The 20102-nt window shown below is 40.7% G+C and overlaps 1 protein-coding gene across 1 annotated transcript in view; it reads right to left on the bottom strand.

Annotated features, from left to right (window-relative positions):
- The window catches only part of LOC126162977 (meiosis regulator and mRNA stability factor 1), a 231384-nt gene that overhangs the window by 14970 nt on the left and 196312 nt on the right, over positions 1–20102 (bottom strand). The window contains exon 27 of the mRNA XM_049919825.1: positions 1147–1291. Coding sequence (XP_049775782.1) covers positions 1147–1291 — 145 coding nt within the window. The remainder of the gene's footprint in view (positions 1–1146; positions 1292–20102) is intronic.

Raw genomic sequence — 20102 nt, 5'->3', positions numbered from 1 at the left:
CAATGCACAGTTTTTGTAGTGTATGACTACCAACCAGCTGTCCACCAGGATGAACGGTCACCATCAATCTGTAGCCAAGAGCAAAGGGCACCACCCTGTGGCACAACATGCAGCTAAACATAACATGCTTGATATTAATGGTTGCTTCATAACCCAGGCCACCTGGGTCCTCCCCTCTGCCAACGGCTTTACTGAACTATACAGACTGGAATTATCCTTGCAACACATTCTCACTCTCGAAATCGTCCTGGCCTCAACTCCCAATAATCTATTGTCCCCAGACCCTTCATGCAACGGTTTCAGTTCCCCGTCATACCACCTTCTCCCAATTCACGTCCCCTCACCATCACTGGGATCCGAGTTTTGCTATCGCACCCCCTAGTTTTTTCCCTGCTCTGCTCCTCTACTTTTCTATTCCCCACACCCTCCCTCCCTCACAGCCTCCCAACACTGGATCTGGCAGCCTTGTCTTCCTTCCATCTAGCCCCAAAATGGTCTGCCAGACTGCACTGACTCCTCTCCCTCTACCCCTCTATCTTCCCTACCAAACTCCAGATTGCTCCCTTTTGATGCAACTCCATTGCATTCTGGCAGGAATAATGGTCACATGTGCACGAGATGTGCTTGCTTTCGCGCACGCCTGCTGTGTTTTGTCAGGAATTTGTCATCTTTACAGTGAGCAGCTATCTATCCTTTTTAGATAGATTAAAAAATCTACTCACCAAGTGGTGGCTGTAGCACACAAATATTAAAGGTATTGAAGTATGGCAGAAAAGTTGAATGGGAAGGAACAGGGGTGAAGGAAGAGGATGGGTGAGGATTACGGAAAGGGGTAGAGTTTGGAGAGGTCACCCAGAACCCCAAATCAAGGGGGACTTACCAGATCAGATGAGAAGAGGAAAGAATCCTTTTCCTTCATCCCTCTTCCTTCCCCTTCAACCCTACTGCCAGATGGATGAGCCACTGCCTCCCGTCACTTGGCGAGCTTTTTTTTTTTTACTATCCAGTTAAATTATATTTTCAAAAATTGATTGTTTTAATTGACATTCCAAGCTGGACTTTTCAGAAGTTGAAAGGTGATAGTTCTTGACCACTGTGGATGTAAAATTAATATTTAACCTTAAACAAGAACAAAAAGTTACTTACGCTTTTGTTTTTCAGAAGAATCGTTCTCCTGTAACAGTGTGTCGGCGCGCACAAGGCAAGGTGAGGGCAGAGGCAGTTCGCTTGGATGTGGTGGAACGATGTTCTCTGGCCAGTTGCTGTTTTCTTTGTTGCTTTTATTTCCACCCTGACAAAGAGAGTGCAAACTTTAAAAACTATATAAAAGCAGAATTAAACATACCTGGAAAAGAACAGAATAAACAAGCAATGAAAGAGTGGCAGTTCATGAAAAACAAGGTATTCCACACTATTTTGTTTGCAGTGGTGTCCAGCCCTTATATAGACATAGCACTTAACAATGGAACAAGTCATTTTAAAAAGGAAAAATACATTCAACTTTGCTTATGTGCTGTTATTCAACAAAGCACCAAAATGAGCAAGGAGGTATGTACATCTCAGCAATGACAGAACGCAGAAACAATCCCAGAATTGGCTTTGAGAAATTTTACCATTATAGCTAGGTGAGAAGGCATGCTGTAATGCTCACTACTATTAATTTCTTTGAGTTGCAGTAAACATAACTTAGAAAACTTCAAAATCAGAAGTGCCTTCAATGCATAGGCAAGCCTATTTCTTAGCTTATAATGAAATAAAACAAAATTGGTTGGTGAGTTCACTGTGAGCTGGATCTGTGAGGCTCAATCTAATACCGACATAAGTTACCCAATAAAATAGAGAAAAACCATAACAACCATAGGAAACACTCTAATATTGTGAAACTTCCTGGCAGATTAAAACGGTTTGCCCGACCGAGACTCGAACTCGGGACCTTTGCCTTTCGCGGGCAAGTGCTCTACCATCTGAGCTAACGAAGCACGACTCACACCCGGTACTCACAGCTTTCCTTCTGCCAGTATCTCATCTCCTACCTTCCAAACTTTACAGAAGCTCTCCTGCGAACCTTGCATGAAGGTTCTGGGGACAACAGATTATTGGGAGTTGAGGCCAGGACGATTTCGAGAGTGAGAATGTGTTGCAAGGATAATTCCAGTCTGTGTAGTTCAGCAAAGCCGTTGGCAGAGGGGAGGACCCAGGTGGCCTGGGTTATGAAGCAACCATTAATATCAAGCATGTTATGTTTAGCTGCATGTTGTGCCACAGGGTGGTGCACTTTGCTCTTGGCTACAGATTGATGGTGACCGTTCATCCTGGTGGACAGCTGGTTGGTAATCATACACTACAAAAGCTGTGCATTGGTTGTAGAGGAGCTGGTATATGGGATGGCTGCTTTCATGTGTGGCCCAACCTCTAATGGGGTAGGACAAACTGTAAGTCAGGTCTTGAATAGGATGTGGTGGGCGGTGATGTGGGCAGGAGGTCTTGCTACTGAATCTTGCGCAGGGGTATGATCCCTGTGGCAAGGGGGTTGGGATTGGTAGTTGCATAGGAATTGACCAGGATTTTGTGGAAGTAGGGTGAGTGACGGAACATCAAACCCCTCATTTTATGAGGGGGAGGAGGGAGATGATGATGATGATAAAGCTGTGAGAAAGGAGGTGGCTCAGTTGTTCTAATCCTTGGTGGTATTGGGTGACAAAAGAGCTTCTGTAAAGTTTGGAAGGTAGGAGATGAGATACTGGCAGAAGTGAAGCTGTGAGTACCAGGCGTGAGTCGTGCATCGGTAGCTCAGATGGTAGAGCACTTGGCCGCGAAAGGCAAAGGTCCAGAGTTCGAGTCTTGGTCAGGCACACAGTTTTAATCTGCCAGGAAGTTTCATATCAGCGCACACACTGCTGCAGAGTGAAAATCTCATTCTACTCTAATATTGTGTTATTTAATTTTATGACACACACACACACACACACACACACACACACACACACACACACACACACACACACACACACCTACCTTAACCAACCACCACATTATTACTCACAAAATATTTAACATCGAAAGGAAAGAAGCAGGATCATTTCCGAAGTGCTGACCAAAAGACTTAGGTTTATCTTATCCATTCCGCATGCCAATTACTGGAACCGTTTTACAGTAACGAATGACTGCAGTAAAAATTTTGCCATGGGCTATACAATACAGACAGCATTACACAGAGTTGCTGTTTACCAATAATTACTAATAATTTAACTTCCAATTAACTTCAATTAAAATTTACTAGCTTTATTGAAAGGACTGATGAATTACTTACTCATGCAGGATATCACAGGAAAATGAAAATAGTAGCTGTTTGGCAGTTCAGACTGGCTACTTGACTATACAATTAGTACTCAGATTATTTTTGTTTAGAAGGACATTTTAGTACGAACAAGCCATGTCTATTCTGAATGGGGTAGAGAGAGAGAGAGAGAGAGAGAGAGAGAGAGAGAGAGAGAGAGAGAGAGAGAGAGAGAGAGAGAGGTCATCAAACCATGGCCCGAATAAGGTACTTGTGCAGCCCATGGTTCTCAGCCGTATCTTATAGTAATATACATGTAGCAAGCTGAATCCACAAACATCAACTGCCCTTAAGAGTTTAAGAGTGCACTTTTACAGCTCACTAAAAAAGGAAGACATACAGTAATATTGCAAAATGTGATTTATTTTATTTGACAATTGTCAATTCTGCCACTTATCTCAGGGGTATAGGGTTACATAGTGCAGCCAATACAGGGGTAGAGAATGTGAGGGGGGAAATGTTTTCTTGTCTGTCTTCCAGTACTGAAAACTAACAGCTGTGTGCTACTTTCACTCATCAGTTGCTGTAGTATAAATTTCAGATGGAAGTAACATGGATCTGTGAATGCACATTATTAGGGATGTGTCGTCTTTGAATGTGGTATATACAGGATGATTGTGTGACATTACAAACTTTCAAGGATGATGAAGCATAAACGCATCAACCCAAGATAAGGTATTTCTATGTACTTGAAGAGTTACAGGCACTTTTAGAGAGGTGGGTTTTACAGTAGTGAAGATGATGAAGTGCTCATAGTTCTGAAGTTGTGTTTTTTAGAGCCCATTTTTCCTGCACTTTGTTTCTTGGTTTTGTCCACAGTACCACTTGCGCAAGTTGACTACCCTGTAACCTTAGCACCAACAGTGCCAGTCATGTATTCCACTGTCATAGGTCTTTGAATTATTTTCACTTGTAACAATCGCTCAGTCATTTGCAGACCAGAATCTCTTACCTCAAATTGACACATTTACCCTTCTACATCATTCTTTGAAGTTTGTAACATTGTCATGGAACCACCCTGTATTTGCAGCGAGGAATATAAAATTAAATTAAGGTTGGCGTAATACAATGTAATGGGTAGAAGAAAAAATGACATTCAAAACAAATGTTATCTCTCGTAGCGCATACTGCATTGAAATATAATTAATATTATTTATCAACTATGCATCTGCTCACACAGACAACACAACAATACTTCATCAGTCCTTTACAGTTTTACAACTCTGGAGCTGCTAAGGTTGGCAGGGACCTCCAACAGAATAATCTATCTGAAGTGTTTCAAATGGTGCCAAGTTAATGCTAAGTACTTTGGGGGGTGGGTTGGGGGTGGGGGCTGTTAGCTAACTTATGCTACAAATGCTAGTCTACTGAGGACTCTTGACATACTAATTTTCATACGAACTGATAAATTCTGTTCTTGAACTAAAACTTCTGATGACCACTAAGCTATATGGGTGTATAGGGTAGGGCCCCAGGTATAACATGCTGCAGTCATTCACCCTTATGAGACCTCATTTGTGAGTAATTGAAGAAAAAATTCAGAATTTTACATGATGCTCTAGAACCTTGAAAAAGTACCAATGCACAGACTGGTAGCATAGTGTAATTGTTAAGGTGCATTCCCCACAAGCAGGACAGACTGCCATATGGATGACAGTGATAAGCATCCCTGGCATACAGAAACATCTGAAAGAGTTCAAAATAAATAAGTCACCGGGTCCATATGGAATACCATTTCAGTTTTTCAAAGAGTTCTCTACAGCATTTGCCCCTTACCTAGCTTATCACAAATCTCTCGCCCAGCGCAAAAGTCGCGAGTGACTGGAAAAACGTGCAGATAGCTGCTGTATATACAGGGTGTATACATGGACAAGGAAAAACATTCCCGGATTTTTCCTGGATTTATCGGTTAAAAATACACTTTCTCCTGGGTGTAAACACACTTTTTCCGAGTTAAGTGACAGTATATTTTCCCCCGGAACTGCAAAACTTATCAATCCTTTGAATGGTTATGGTTTTATACACGGGCATAGAATTTTTCAGCACTTCAGAAAACGAAATTAGGGAAGAAGACCCGTTTTGGAAATACCTTTGATGTGCAACAACGTGTACGCTGCGTATTTTCGTATTACGAAAGTATACATTCAAATTACACCTCACCGCACGTTACTTTCCGAATCACTGAAATCGAGATTGCGATGAGCTTTTGTAAGCCAGTCACAGCTCATGTCGCTGTCGCCAGCTGATGACAGCGGATATTTAGAGCATAGGACACATGATGTAGTCAGCCAACAGCAACATCACTGTTAAGTAAGCATGAACACACAAACAGGAAAAGGTTAATGGTTTAAATTAATATACATCGTGTTGCTAAAAGAAAAGAAAAGCTTTCAAATGTAATATTGGTCTCTAAGGTTAATAAGCTGCAAGCTTTCGTATATAATGTTTATCTTTTTGCACATGTTACACTTTCATATATATCACACAAATGTGCCAGTAAAATTTTTATTACTGACATAAATGTCTGATCTTCAGGGTTATAAATTCTTCTAAATGGATCATCATTGATTTTTAAACGAGAGTCAAATGCTCGTGATTTAAGAAATTCATGCTACATTCTTGCACATAGTTCAACTTACGTAAAAGGATATTTCCTTTGAAAGTAATGCCTTTCAAACAAACATTCGCATTTTTTCCCACAAACTGTTAGAAATAGGCTCATTTCAGCAGTTGCCACACAGCGCTGGTAACAGGTGACACGGGGCTTGCACAGCTACGAAGACGCAGAAAGCCCGTATGTACGTACGTGTAAAATGTTGAACGATCATACATTATGTCATAAAAGAAACAAGACATCAGAGGATAATCCAAGAGCATCGGAACTTCGTGAACCACACTAAAATGCGCAAATTTAAATTGCATACTTAAAGTGCATATTCGTATGTCCAGATTCCCAATGAAGTAGACCTCAACCTGATGTTAAGCTTTTCAGTGTGGTTTTCGGGATGTAATAAATTTTCTTGGAGCACCAGTATTGTATCATCTCATGTTTGGTTCTTTATTACTGCATAATGCCACACGTTTGAAGATGAAAACATCCACTTGAAAAGCAGTGAACAGTTTAAACTAGCCAGTACTGTGGAATTAAACATTTCGTTTCAAATACATTGACTACCTCTGTGGAAAAAGTTAATAAAGGTCAAATTTCTTCAGCAAACAGACAAAAATAACTTCCTTGTTCTGCAAGGCGATTAATGCTGGACTGTTAGAACGGTGGAAATGAAATAAAATCTGAAACTAACAAAATATTTTAGCCTTCTGTAATTGTGTGAATGTATTTTAATTCACTTGATAGCTCCTGACGGGAGATTAAATGAAGGGGAAGCAGCAAAATCACTAAATGTATGGGTCACGTGGATACTACCCACTATAACAGACTGCTCTGTGCATCAGCCCCGGATCTATGATATTTGCGAATCAGGTCAATACTAAAAAAATAGAATTTTGAAAAATATGTTCATCTTGTAGCGCACAGCTTTCTGGAAAGTCTGAAACATAAAACATACGTGTTGGAGGACATGTAGGACACGTTATTTGGTCATAAGTGTGCCAAAGTGCAGTGCCACACCTCTTTAAACAGCATTCTTCTATCACACGTCACAGTATTTTGCTCTGTGGAATTGAAATGTGTATTTTTTTTTTTTTAATGGATGCCATCAAACTATATTCAGGACAGTGGAAACTGAAATGTCCTGTGGTGCCTCTCCTGCTCCCTGTCTACCAGTTTGACAGCCTGCCCTTTTTTTTTAAAAAAAATCTTGCAATTAGTAGTGGATGAGATTATTTGTGATCAGGAGAACAAGAACTCTTCAGAAAATTTGCACTCTCTATGGCCTATTAGCTAATGACTTGCTATTTTGTGACAAAATTAAATGTAGGCTACATAAAACCAATAAAGGCAAGAGACAAGCAAGAAAGTACACATTTCTTCAGTCCTTAGCTCCTAGAATTTTTTCTCTCTGATCTTGCTACAGCTTTACATGGCATGCTTCCCTTTCTGTGAAAGAATTTATTACCTCAAAGTTCGTCAAATGTTTTGCTACATGAAAAATCGAAATGCGGTTATCTAATACTGAAAAACCTGTTAATAAAATAATACCCAAGATTGGTGTGGTATTTGATCTGATTAAGTCTATTTTGTCACTGTCTGCTAGATAAAACAAAACAGGCCTTTCTACTATGGTCATCTTTATAACACGACAGAATATAATTCACAAAGTACCAATATCAAATGCCTATTAGGCCTACTACAAGCAAAAAGGTTTATGTTAGGAAATAGTTTCATTCAGACGCACCAGTTTCTGAAGCAGGAGATCGAAAAGTAGTATTACGAAATATTTATATAAATTTGGAATTGTCATTCTTCCATAATTTGTGTGATGTCCCTGCTTCTTATCCTTCCTTATTCTAAAAAACAATCTTGTCATCACCAATTCTGTAGCTATTCCTCACATTGTCAAAATTTGTTTGCTGATTAACTTCACTAAACCTGCCAGAATCACTGGTTTAGTTATCCCGCGATTATACTCCAATTAGGCGTTGTTACATGTTCGTACAACACATTTTCCGTGTTACTTCGAGAATAGAACTTACGCAGCTGCTAGCTGGGGACTGTACAACTGGTCCTTACTAGTGTAGCGTCTGGCCAAAAATTTTCTGTCAAAACTTCATTTTCTTGGATACACCGAGAAGATAATACGTAATCTTTCTCATCTGTTATTCCTGTTAGTCGTTTATTTCCACTCTGGTAATCTGAATCCATGGATTTCACTAGTAATTATAACAATGCTGATCATTCGCAAAATCCAATCAACCACATAAGCAGACAGAGATTGGCATTCATCTGTTCGGCTTTACTCTGCTTAGCTCGTATAGCCCCGTCCCCTTTTGTCTGTGGGAAGTTTATTTCTAGATGCGACAAGGATTCTCGTGACATGAGATATCACGTACACTACACACGCATTCAAAAATTAACATATGATTCATTCAGAAACCAACTTAAAATGTGTTCACAAAAACCAACAGGGATGTGTTTCAAAATCGCATGAATAATCGATAGACATGCGCTGGATGCTAGGTGCTTTGTGAAACAAGTTTTTTTCATCATCAAGAATATGAATTTTGCGCCCCCTTTTTCCGGTAGCATCTAGCTGCTCGCCGTAACTGCTTGCACATCAACAGCCACATTCCTCTAGCCAGAAGTGGGAGAATCTACTACTCCTTAAATGAGACAACTGCGCATACGCATGAGCCCGCTCACAACTGCTAAAATGAATCTAATATAAACAGTTGTGACTTCACAATCATCGGAAGCCATTTTTTGTTATGAAGCATTGCATGGTCTTCCTAAAGCCTCTGACACATTTTGCTGTTGGCAGACTTTTGTATGAGCACTGTGTGTGTGTGTGTGTGTGTGTGTGTGTGTGTGTGTGTGTGTGTGTGTGTGTGTCGTTGCATATGGCACATTTCCTTTGCAATTTAAGTTTTTTTTTTTTTTCTCTCGTTAAAGTTTTATTGCTGAAGTATTATTCTGCAATAGCGGGATACAGTAATAACCTTTGTTAGAGTATCGGTTCTTACCAGTCAAAATTACAAAAATTTAACTAAAAACTAAAACAATAAGTAATTCCCAGAATTCTAAAATATTCCGGGGTTTTCCCTGGTTTTCTACTGAATGAAAAAATTGCCGGATTTTCCCGGATCTCCAGGGTCGTATACACCCTGATATAAGGAGAGTGAAAGAACGGATCGCAAAATTCCAGATAAATATTCCTAACATCTGTCTGCTGCAGAATCCTTGAACACATTCTCAGTTTGAATAAAATAAATGTATTGCTCGTGTGAAACAACTTACACTTTTCTCTCATGATATACTGTGAACTACAGATGAAGGGCAACAGGCAGATTCCCTATATCAGGAAGGTGTCTGGCACAGTGTCCCATTGCAAGCTGTTGAAGGTATGAGCATATGGTTGATTGGTTGGATTAAAAGGACCAAACTACTAGGTCATCAGCCCCTTTTCCCTCGAAGATATAGGTGTACACAACTGTACATCAGAGATGGCCTACCATGCAAAGCCCTCGGGCGGAAACCCAAGGTCTACCAAAGGTCAATGAAGACCACATAAGGGACAAAAAAGAAGAAAGGACGGATATATGAAGAAACAAGATGCCCTATCTAGGGTGGAGCCAGAAGCCCCCAAAACAGAATGCAATGGGGGTACATATATCCCGACCCCACCACCACTTACCAGAGGTAACCACTCAGCAATTGTCTAGGAAAGACTATCAACATGCACAGGGCAAAAGAAGCATACATACATACACAAGATGAACGAATCAAACAGACCATGCAAGAGAGTGGGAGGAAGAGTAAAAGATCAAGTAGGGTGAAGGCTGAGGTGGACCGCCAAGCCCAGACAGCCAAGCCGCAGCCGGCCTGGGCAGAGGAGGTTACAGAGTGTTCTGCCAACTGCTCAATGGGCCAATGAGTTTAAGAGGTCCTCCCTAAAAGGGAGTGGTAAAAGCCCCCTTCACACATAAAATGTGAAACTAAGTCAGACAGTGAGGTATCATCTTCCAGTGCCAAGGGTAGCAAGTCAAAGTCCGTCGCAGGGCAGCTAAATGTGGACCACCGTCAAATGGGAACCACAATGACAGTGGGGGTGGGTCCTTGTGGTGAAGGACTTGATCGCGAGTCAGCCGATGAAGGACTTGATCGCGAGTCAGCCGATGAAGGACTTGATCGCGAGTCAGCCGATGAAGGACTTGATCGCGAGTCAGCCGATGAAGGACTTGATCGCGAGTCAGCCGATGAAGGACTTGATCGCGAGTCAGCCGATGAAGGACTTGATCGCGAGTCAGCCGATGAAGGACTTGATCGCGAGTCAGCCGATGAAGGACTTGATCGCGAGTCAGCCGATGAAGGACTTGATCGCGAGTCAGCCGATGAAGGACTTGATCGCGAGTCAGCCGATGAAGGACTTGATCGCGAGTCAGCCGATGAAGGACTTGATCGCGAGTCAGCCGATGAAGGACTTGATCGCGAGTCAGCCGATGAAGGACTTGATCGCGAGTCAGCCGATGAAGGACTTGATCGCGAGTCAGCCGATGAAGGACTTGATCGCGAGTCAGCCGATGAAGGACTTGATCGCGAGTCAGCCGATGAAGGACTTGATCGCGAGTCAGCCGATGAAGGACTTGATCGCGAGTCAGCCGATGAAGGACTTGATCGCGAGTCAGCCGATGAAGGACTTGATCGCGAGTCAGCCGATGAAGGACTTGATCGCGAGTCAGCCGATGAAGGACTTGATCGCGAGTCAGCCGATGAAGGACTTGATCGCGAGTCAGCCGATGAAGGACTTGATCGCGAGTCAGCCGATGAAGGACTTGATCGCGAGTCAGCCGATGAAGGACTTGATCGCGAGTCAGCCGATGAAGGACTTGATCGCGAGTCAGCCGATGAAGGACTTGATCGCGAGTCAGCCGATGAAGGACTTGATCGCGAGTCAGCCGATGAAGGACTTGATCGCGAGTCAGCCGATGAAGGACTTGATCGCGAGTCAGCCGATGAAGGACTTGATCGCGAGTCAGCCGATGAAGGACTTGATCGCGAGTCAGCCGATGAAGGACTTGATCGCGAGTCAGCCGATGAAGGACTTGATCGCGAGTCAGCCGATGAAGGACTTGATCGCGAGTCAGCCGATGAAGGACTTGATCGCGAGTCAGCCGATGAAGGACTTGATCGCGAGTCAGCCGATGAAGGACTTGATCGCGAGTCAGCCGATGAAGGACTTGATCGCGAGTCAGCCGATGAAGGACTTGATCGCGAGTCAGCCGATGAAGGACTTGATCGCGAGTCAGCCGATGAAGGACTTGATCGCGAGTCAGCCGATGAAGGACTTGATCGCGAGTCAGCCGATGAAGGACTTGATCGCGAGTCAGCCGATGAAGGACTTGATCGCGAGTCAGCCGATGAAGGACTTGATCGCGAGTCAGCCGATGAAGGACTTGATCGCGAGTCAGCCGATGAAGGACTTGATCGCGAGTCAGCCGATGAAGGACTTGATCGCGAGTCAGCCGATGAAGGACTTGATCGCGAGTCAGCCGATGAAGGACTTGATCGCGAGTCAGCCGATAAAGGACTTGATCGCGAGTCAGCCGATGAAGGACTTGATCGCGAGTCAGCCGATGAAGGACTTGATCGCGAGTCAGCCGATGAAGGACTTGATCGCGAGTCAGCCGATGAAGGACTTGATCGCGAGTCAGCCGATGAAGGACTTGATCGCGAGTCAGCCGATGAAGGACTTGATCGCGAGTCAGCCGATGAAGGACTTGATCGCGAGTCAGCCGATGAAGGACTTGATCGCGAGTCAGCCGATGAAGGACTTGATCGCGAGTCAGCCAAGTATGGCTTATGCAGAGGCAGCAAAGGATGGTAGCATCCTTGCAAGAGGCCTGCATGGAGGACCTCCACAGATTTTTAGTGTCCTTTATCAATAGTTCATTTGGTGAAGTCTGAATGAGCCACTCCATATTCAAGATCCCTAAACTTGACGTTTTGTCTGTTTCCAGAATACCTATCTCCAGTGTTGGTTTATTAGTAGCCAGTTTGGCTAATCTATCAGCAAGTTCATTTCCCGGGATCCCAATGTCGTCCAGGGTCCAGGCAGACGTGTTGTTCACGGACATACAGGGGACCCTGGATAGCCATGACCAAGTTTTGGCGCAACGCCACAGTGAAAACACTGCAGCCATACAGCAAGGAGTGCAGTTCAGTATGTCCTGCTTGAGTATAAGCAAAGCCTACATGACCAGCAAACCACTACCTCTGAATCCCAGGATGCACCAGGTATGGACCTCGTGATAGGTCAAGATGAAGCTGTGGCCAAAGGATGCTCCACAGAGCTATACATGAGTGGGCCTGGACGAGGAATGGTAGAGAAACAGCTAGAGTTCAGACAGGAGGGACTGGATGCAGATTGCAATCGTAACCCGTGATCTGGGTCACCATTGCAGGAGATGGATTTCCTTGTTTGGAAAGAGGAACGTTAATTTGGATGCTTAGAGGAGCTGCAAACATGTGTAGCCTAATTAACAAGCTGTTGCTGGCACGTGATCCGCAAGGGAGGAACCCCAACCTCCACGAGTAAGCTGTTCACATGGTCAGTTCAAAACGCTCCTGTTGCAAGTTGAATCCCGCAGTGGTGTACTGGATCCAGTGTCCACCATGCTGAGGTTGATGCCATACCTTGTACCTGACTCCCATAATCAAGACGAGACTGTATCAGGGCTCTGTAAAGCTGCAGAAGGGTAGTGTGATCTGCACCTCTTCGTGAGTTTCACCAAGAATTTGTAAATAACTTTATTGCTCACTATAATGTCAGTGAATTTGTGACAACTGATTCAAATGCACAGAGATTTCAAATAGAAAATAAAGAAAAATGGGAGCAAATAAAAAATTAAAACAATGATTAAAAATAAAAAGTTACATTTAATCTAATTAATAGAATAAAAATGCTGAAAAAATTTATACAGATTTAAAAACAAAAAATTTCAAGGTTCCTGACGTGATATGAACCCGCAAGATTCTGTAATGTAATGTACTTTAACCATTACACTGCACCACTAGTCTGGGTAATACTTCTTTATTTAAAGCTCTCGGAGCATCGCACAAAATTACAAAATATTATTTGTCTATTAGTCGCAAATGAGGACCCACCAGGGCAAATGGCTGCTGGGTGTGATGCCAACATCACCATATAGATGGTAAAAAAACACCCAGATGCCAGCCTTGGGGACCTCTCCTTGCGAGAAAGTTTACAATTCTGAAACTGCCTCATTCCTTCCATATCACTGCGAAATAGCACAATCATGATACAAAGAACATAAAATAAAACTAATGAAGGTCAGTCCAAAATACTGTAATCGTACATTTGTCACTCCAAAGTAAAAGTTCTTACTGTCATAGTAAACCAATACTGTGTTTCAAAGAGTACTGAGTAAGGACTGTAGCATCTTCACCTTCAGATGTAGTAAGTTGGAAACTCACCATCTGTTATGTCTTCTACTCCCATCAATAACATTTTCCCAAATATTTCACTGTATTTTTAATACAGTTGCACAAAAAATTATTAACATATACTTTCATATTGCAAAGTGTTATTTAGGTGAAGTTCTATTTAAATTCATTATCCAGATCATTATATTGAACATGCTGATTTCAATGATGCAGCTAATTTTACTAGAAGTTTTATTATTTGGAAGCGATGGCCAATTGAAGGTTCTACTACAATATACAATGCGCTAACTGGCGCAATCTGAAATATTTTTACAACTCATTTGAAATCAGTATCCCATTCTTTCTGATAATGTACTTTGATACCTGAAACTAACTAACTTGCACGATAAATGCTATTTAAACTTAAGATATCCACAATTTTCCCTTTGGGTTTGTTAGATTCTGAACTTTGACACTATTTTTGTTGCTCTGTTTTTTCCAAACCAGATGGCATCCCTGATTAACTGACCGATTAAGCCACTAATTAAGATTTTAATGTACTATAAAATAAACTCTTCCATCTGGTGAACAAGATCTACGAGATAGGTGAAATACACTCAGATTTCAAGAAAAATGTAATAATTCCAATCCCAAAGAATGCAGGTGTTAACAGGTGTGAAATTTACCAAACTATCAAATTAATAAGTCAAAGTTGTAAAATACTAACATGAATTCTTTACAGACAAATGGAAAAACTGGTAGAAACCGACCTCGTGAAGGATTAGTTTGGATTCCGTAGAAATGTTGGAACATGTGAGGCAATACCGACCCTACGATTTATCTTAGAAGATAAATTAAGGAAAAGCAAACCTACGTATCTAGCATTTGTAGACTTAGAGAAAGAGTTTGACAATGTTGACTGGAATACTCTCTTTCAAATTCTGGAGATGGCAGGCGTAAAATACAGGGAGTGAAAGGCTATTTACAATTTGTACAGAAACCAAACGGCAGTCATAAAAGTCGAGGGGCATGAAAGGGAAGCACTGGTTGAGAAGGGAGTGACACAGGGTTGTAGTCTACCCCTGATGCTATTCAATCTGTATATTGAGCAAGCAGATAAGGAAACAAAAATTCAGAGTAGGAATTCAAATCAATGGAGAAGCAAGAGAAACCTTGAGGTTTGCTGATGGCATTTTAATTCTTTCAGAGACAGCAAAGGACTTTGAAGAGCAGTTAAATGGAATTGACAGTGTATTGAGAGGAGGATATAAGGTGAACATCAACAAAAGCAAAACAAGGATAATGGTTCAAACATGCCTCTAAACACTACGGGACTTAACATCTGAGGTCATAAGTCGCCTAGGCTTAGAACTACCTAAATCTATTGACATCACACACATCCATGCCCGAGGCAGGATTCGAACCTGTGACCGTAGCAGCAGCACAGTTCTGGACTGAAGTACCTAGAACCACTCGGCCACACCTGCCGGCCAAGGATAATGGAATGTAGTCGAATTAAATAAGGCAATGCTGACTGAATTAGATTAGGAAATGAGACTCTTAAAATAGTAAATGAGTTTTGCTATTTGGGAAGCAAAATAACTGATGATGGTCAGAGTAGAGAGGATATAAAATGTAGACTGGCTATGGCAAGGAAAGCATTTCTGAAGAAGAGAAATTTGTTAACATCGAGTATAGATTTAAGTGTCAGGAAGTAGTTTCTGAAAGTATTGGTATGTAGTGTAGTCATGTATGGAAGTGAAACGGATGATAAATAGTTTCAACAAGAAGAGAATAGAAGCTTTCGAAATGTGGTGCTAAAGAAGAATGTTGAAGATTAGATGGGTAGGTCACGTAACCAATGAGGAGGTACTGAACAGAAATGGGGAAAGATGAATTTGTGATAACTTGACTAGAAGAAGGGATGTGTTGATAGGACACGTTCTGAGACATCAAGGGACCACCAATTTACTTTGGAAATTTGTGGTAAGGTCTTATGGGACTAAACTGCTGAGGTCATCGGTTCCTAAGCTTACCCACTACTTAATCTAACTGAAACTAACTTACACTAAGGACAACACACAAGCCCGTGCCCGAGGGAGGACTCTAACCTCCGACAGGGGGAGCCGCGTGGACGATGACAAGGCGCCCTAGACCGCACAGCTCACAAATTTAGTACTGGAGGGACGTATGGAGGGTAAAACTGATAGGAGGAGACCAAGAGATGAATACACTAAGCAGATTCATAAGGATGTAGATTGCAGTAGTTATTCAGAGATGATGAACCTTGCACAGGATAGAGTAGCATGGGGAGCTGCATCAAAATACACTCTGGACTGAAGGTGACGACGACCACCACCACCACCACCACCACCACCACCACCACCACCACAACAACAACAACAACAAAATAATTTTCACAGTGGATGCCATACTATTAAGGTATTTCCAATGTGGCTGCATAAATCTATTCTATAGATCTATCTAAATTTCTTGACTACCCAATTTCTTGTAAATCAAATTTTTATCATGTTTATAGTCCATTCTGAATAGAAAAAAATTAACCTAGCTGATTTTCAAATGACTCTGAAGTTTATGAAATAATTTGTTCACACAGCAGTCTTTAAACAGTTGGACATCACTCAGTCAACAGTCTGTACCCAGTCCCAGTCCAACTAGTAAGCGTGTAACACCTATGCTTCAAATATTGACTCACATTAAGCAATGTGCTGTTTGTTTGCTGAAATGTGTGTACTTACAATGGGGGAAATTAAACTTCGAAGTGATTTCTGTAACTCAAATTAATGAATATTTTGACTTAAATGTGTTTTGTAGAAAGCTTATGCTGTAATTGTCACTTAAAAGAGCTGTTGTTGAACATCCCCCAGGCTGTGGCTAAGCCATGTCTCCGCAATATCCTTTCTTTCAGGAGTGCTAGTTCTGCAAGGTTCGCAGGAGAGCTTCTGTAAAGTTTGGAAGGTAGGAGACGAGATACTGGCAGAAGTAAAGCTGTGAGGACCGGGCGTGAGTCGTGCTTCGGTAGCTCAGATGGTAGAGCGCTTGCCCGCGAAAGGCAAAGGTCCCGAGTTCGAGTCTCGGTCGGGCACACAGTTTTAATCTGCCAGGAAGTTTCATATCAGCGCACACTCCGCTGCAGAGTGAAAATCTCATTCTGGAAACTGTGAAATTAGTTACTGACCAAACTACGTTAACAACTGCAAGGTACTTCTAGTTGAATACTACAGGACAATATGTAAACTGTGGCCTTTTTTATGCAAATATGGAGTGTTTTTGTGCCACACTTTATTACTTTGTTTAGTGACTTATTACTGAAGCATTGTCGAGTAATGAATGGTAGTCTAATAAATATTTTGATTATTTTGCAATTCACATGAGTAATTCTGGCGATGAACCCACAGTTATTTGTTAATGCTGATATGATTGTACATAGTAATATTTTCACAGAATAGAAAAATTGGTCATTGTCCAAACAGTATAACAGAGGCAAATAAAATGTGTGAAAAAGTGCAACCTAAATTGTGGCATTCACTATGAAAAATCAGGTTGGTACTTTACAACATTTGACCACATACGCAAAAAATTTAGAGTGTTATAAAACATACTGAAATATACAACTTTATCATTAATGGCAGAAGTACCTAACGTTTTACAGGAAAATTTAAAACTAATAATATTTAGGAATTAATTTTTTCATTTGTTCAGTTTCAGTAAACTGTGTACTAATCATAAAAATCTTTCCACTTTTCACTATAAACTGCTAGAACTGGCAGTTGGTAATTCTAATCAGTCACTAAGAACAGCAAAGGGCAAATTGATTGAATTACTATTACTTTAAACCACCACCAAAACAAAATATGAAATGTTATTAGCAAAACTATTATGAGCAATTAGTTACACCTTATTTTCCCTAAGTAATCATCACACAATTAACCATCATTTGCAAAACTTGTGTATATAGTAACAGGTCTTTTGGTGAGTACAGGACTATCACAAAATCAGACAGTAATAATGCAGGATTATTTCTCATAATTACTAAGAAAATAAGAATGAATAGCAATGAAGGCATTATCATAGCCAACATTAATATGAAACCACCACAGTAATAAATGTTTAGAAGCAACTAACTCTGCAAACACCTATACACCGAAAGGGTGTATGGAAGATACGGAAACTGAGACTTAAGAGGAACAAAAATTTAACTGTTATGGGGGGACTAGATTTGAGAATAGGAAAATGAACAACATGAAAAATAGTAGGAGAATATGGTCAGGGATAAATGCAATGAAAGAGGAAGTTGCCTGAGAGCAATGATTAAATGCACTCTGTAAAATCATAATACTTTGTTTAAGAACTATGAAAGAAAGTTACACACACTGAAGAGACCTGGAGGTACTGGAAGGTTGCAGATAGATTTATATAATAGTAAGACATATTTTGAAGCCATATTTCTAATTGCAATATATTTCCAGAGTAGATGTAGAGCACCAAAATTTATTGGTTATGAACTACAGATTAAAACTGAGGAAATTCCAGAAAAGTAGAACATTAAAGACAAAAATATGAATAAGCTTAAAGAACTAGAGGATGTTGAGATTTTCAAATTCGAGTGTTATGCAAAGATTGACTGAAACAGAGGTAAAGTACACAACAGAAGATCAATTGGCTAGCCTTCAGAGATGTCACTGAAGTCGGCAGAGGATCAAACAGGCAAAAAGACAAAGCTCAGAAGAAATCCTCGATAACACCAGATACACAATCTAACTGATGAAGAGAGAAAATACAAAAATGCAGCACATGAAGCAAGCAACAGGGGACTACAGATAGTCTTAAAAAATGAAACAGGCATGTACTGCAATATGGCAAAGCAGGAATGGCTAGAAGAGAAATGCAAGGATTTGGAAGCATTCATGACAATGAGATAGACATCTCTGTAGGAAAGTTAGATCTTTGGAGAAAAAAGAAGCAGATGTGCCAAAGTTAAGTGCTTAGATGGCAAGCCAGTATTAAGCAAAAAGAGGGAAAGTTGAGAGCTCGAAGAAATATATAGAGGGTCTATATAAGGTGAATAAACAGGAGGACAATTGTGTAGTAAGTGGAGGTAAGTAAGATGGGAGACAACACTGCAAAAAGAATGTGACAGAGCACTGGAAGACCTAAGTCAAAATAAAGCCCTTTGGATAGACTGCATTCCCTCAGAATTACTGTCTTGCCAAAACCATTCCAAATTGTGTGCAATATATGAGACAGGTGAAAGCCTTGGACTTCAAGAAAAATAAAATAATTACTATTCCAAAAAAGATAGGTGCTTTCAAGTGTAAGTACTAGCAAAGTATCACCATCAATTACTACAAAAGAATGGTAAAACTGGTAGAGGCTGACCTCAAGAAAAATCAGTTTGGATTGCAGTGAAATGTAGGAACACTTTATGAATAACAGACATTATCTTAGAAGATAGGATGAAGAAAAAAAACCTTTGTTTACAGTACTTTTAAGATTTAGAGAAAGCTTTGGATAATATTAAATGGAATACACCACTGCTAAATTTATTATTTTTCCAGTTTAGAATACATTCATGGTTTTGTTCTCTCAATAGGTGGCTACTAATTTTTGATCTGTCACAACACTGTTCAAGTTTAATTTTCCTTAGTGTTCACTACACCTACAAACCTATCCCCTCCTACTCCTCTAAAATATTTGACCACTATCTCCTTTATTTAAATTTGTCTTTGTCATTGTGCCTGTCTTGACTAAACTACACCCAAATCAGAATAACAAAGCGAATGACAGCTAATTGTCTACGAAAGAGCTATCACAGACACAAGAAAGGAATGAGCTTTGTGTGCCTTCTATTTTGCTCGACGTATTCATACCGAACTGCGAACAACAATGATGGCCTCTAATATAACTTGTGGTACTTTTTCCATAATGCGCTTTGTTTCTCTGTGTTGATTTTTTTGTAATATTTAAAAATATCTGCAGCTAATTATGAAGGTGAGCACCAAAGTGTTGAAGCTACAATGTGATATCAGTACTACATGTTACAAGGAAATGCATGAAAGAATTACGAACTGAATTCCACTGCTGTTACTGTTGCAGAGACAGGGGTGAACAAAAACAGCTAACCAACACCACTGCTTTCCATGACTAACTCAGTCACTTTGTTATTGTGACCCAGGTGTACATACAATTTCTTATTGCCTCATAATCCTATCTACCTCTTAAAGGGTCTTCTCCTAACATCTGATACACAAATAACCTCATAATGCCTGATACACGGATACCAGGAATATCACTACCCTAAATCAACTGCCGTCAATGGAGGAGCAATGTGCGTTCCAATTCATACAACATGAAAATTTACAGTCTCACTTGTATTATTGGTATAATAATTTTCAGAGCAAACAGTAAACTAGATCAAATGTTTCTGAAAGAGAATGTTCTGTGAACATTGTACAGAATATATATTATTTCCTTTGTTAATGCCAGCATTAACATGGTTATTCTCCAATCTGGTGTGTGTCACTTTTTATGCCAGTAAACACAAGCTAATGAGAATTCTCTGGTGTAAATGGTAAGCAAGTGCAAGCGAAGAGCATCTAGTGATGTTCACTCGCATTGCTTCTGCTCACTTTGCTTCCTCTGGTTGTCAATCTTTTACCAACCACTAAAGGATGTTCATGTACT

The sequence above is a fragment of the Schistocerca cancellata genome, chromosome 2, assembly GCF_023864275.1.
Source record: "Schistocerca cancellata isolate TAMUIC-IGC-003103 chromosome 2, iqSchCanc2.1, whole genome shotgun sequence".
Lineage (NCBI taxonomy): Eukaryota > Metazoa > Arthropoda > Insecta > Orthoptera > Acrididae > Schistocerca > Schistocerca cancellata.
Note: the sequence above shows the minus strand (reverse complement) of the source record. Positions and strands in the feature narration are given on the sequence as shown.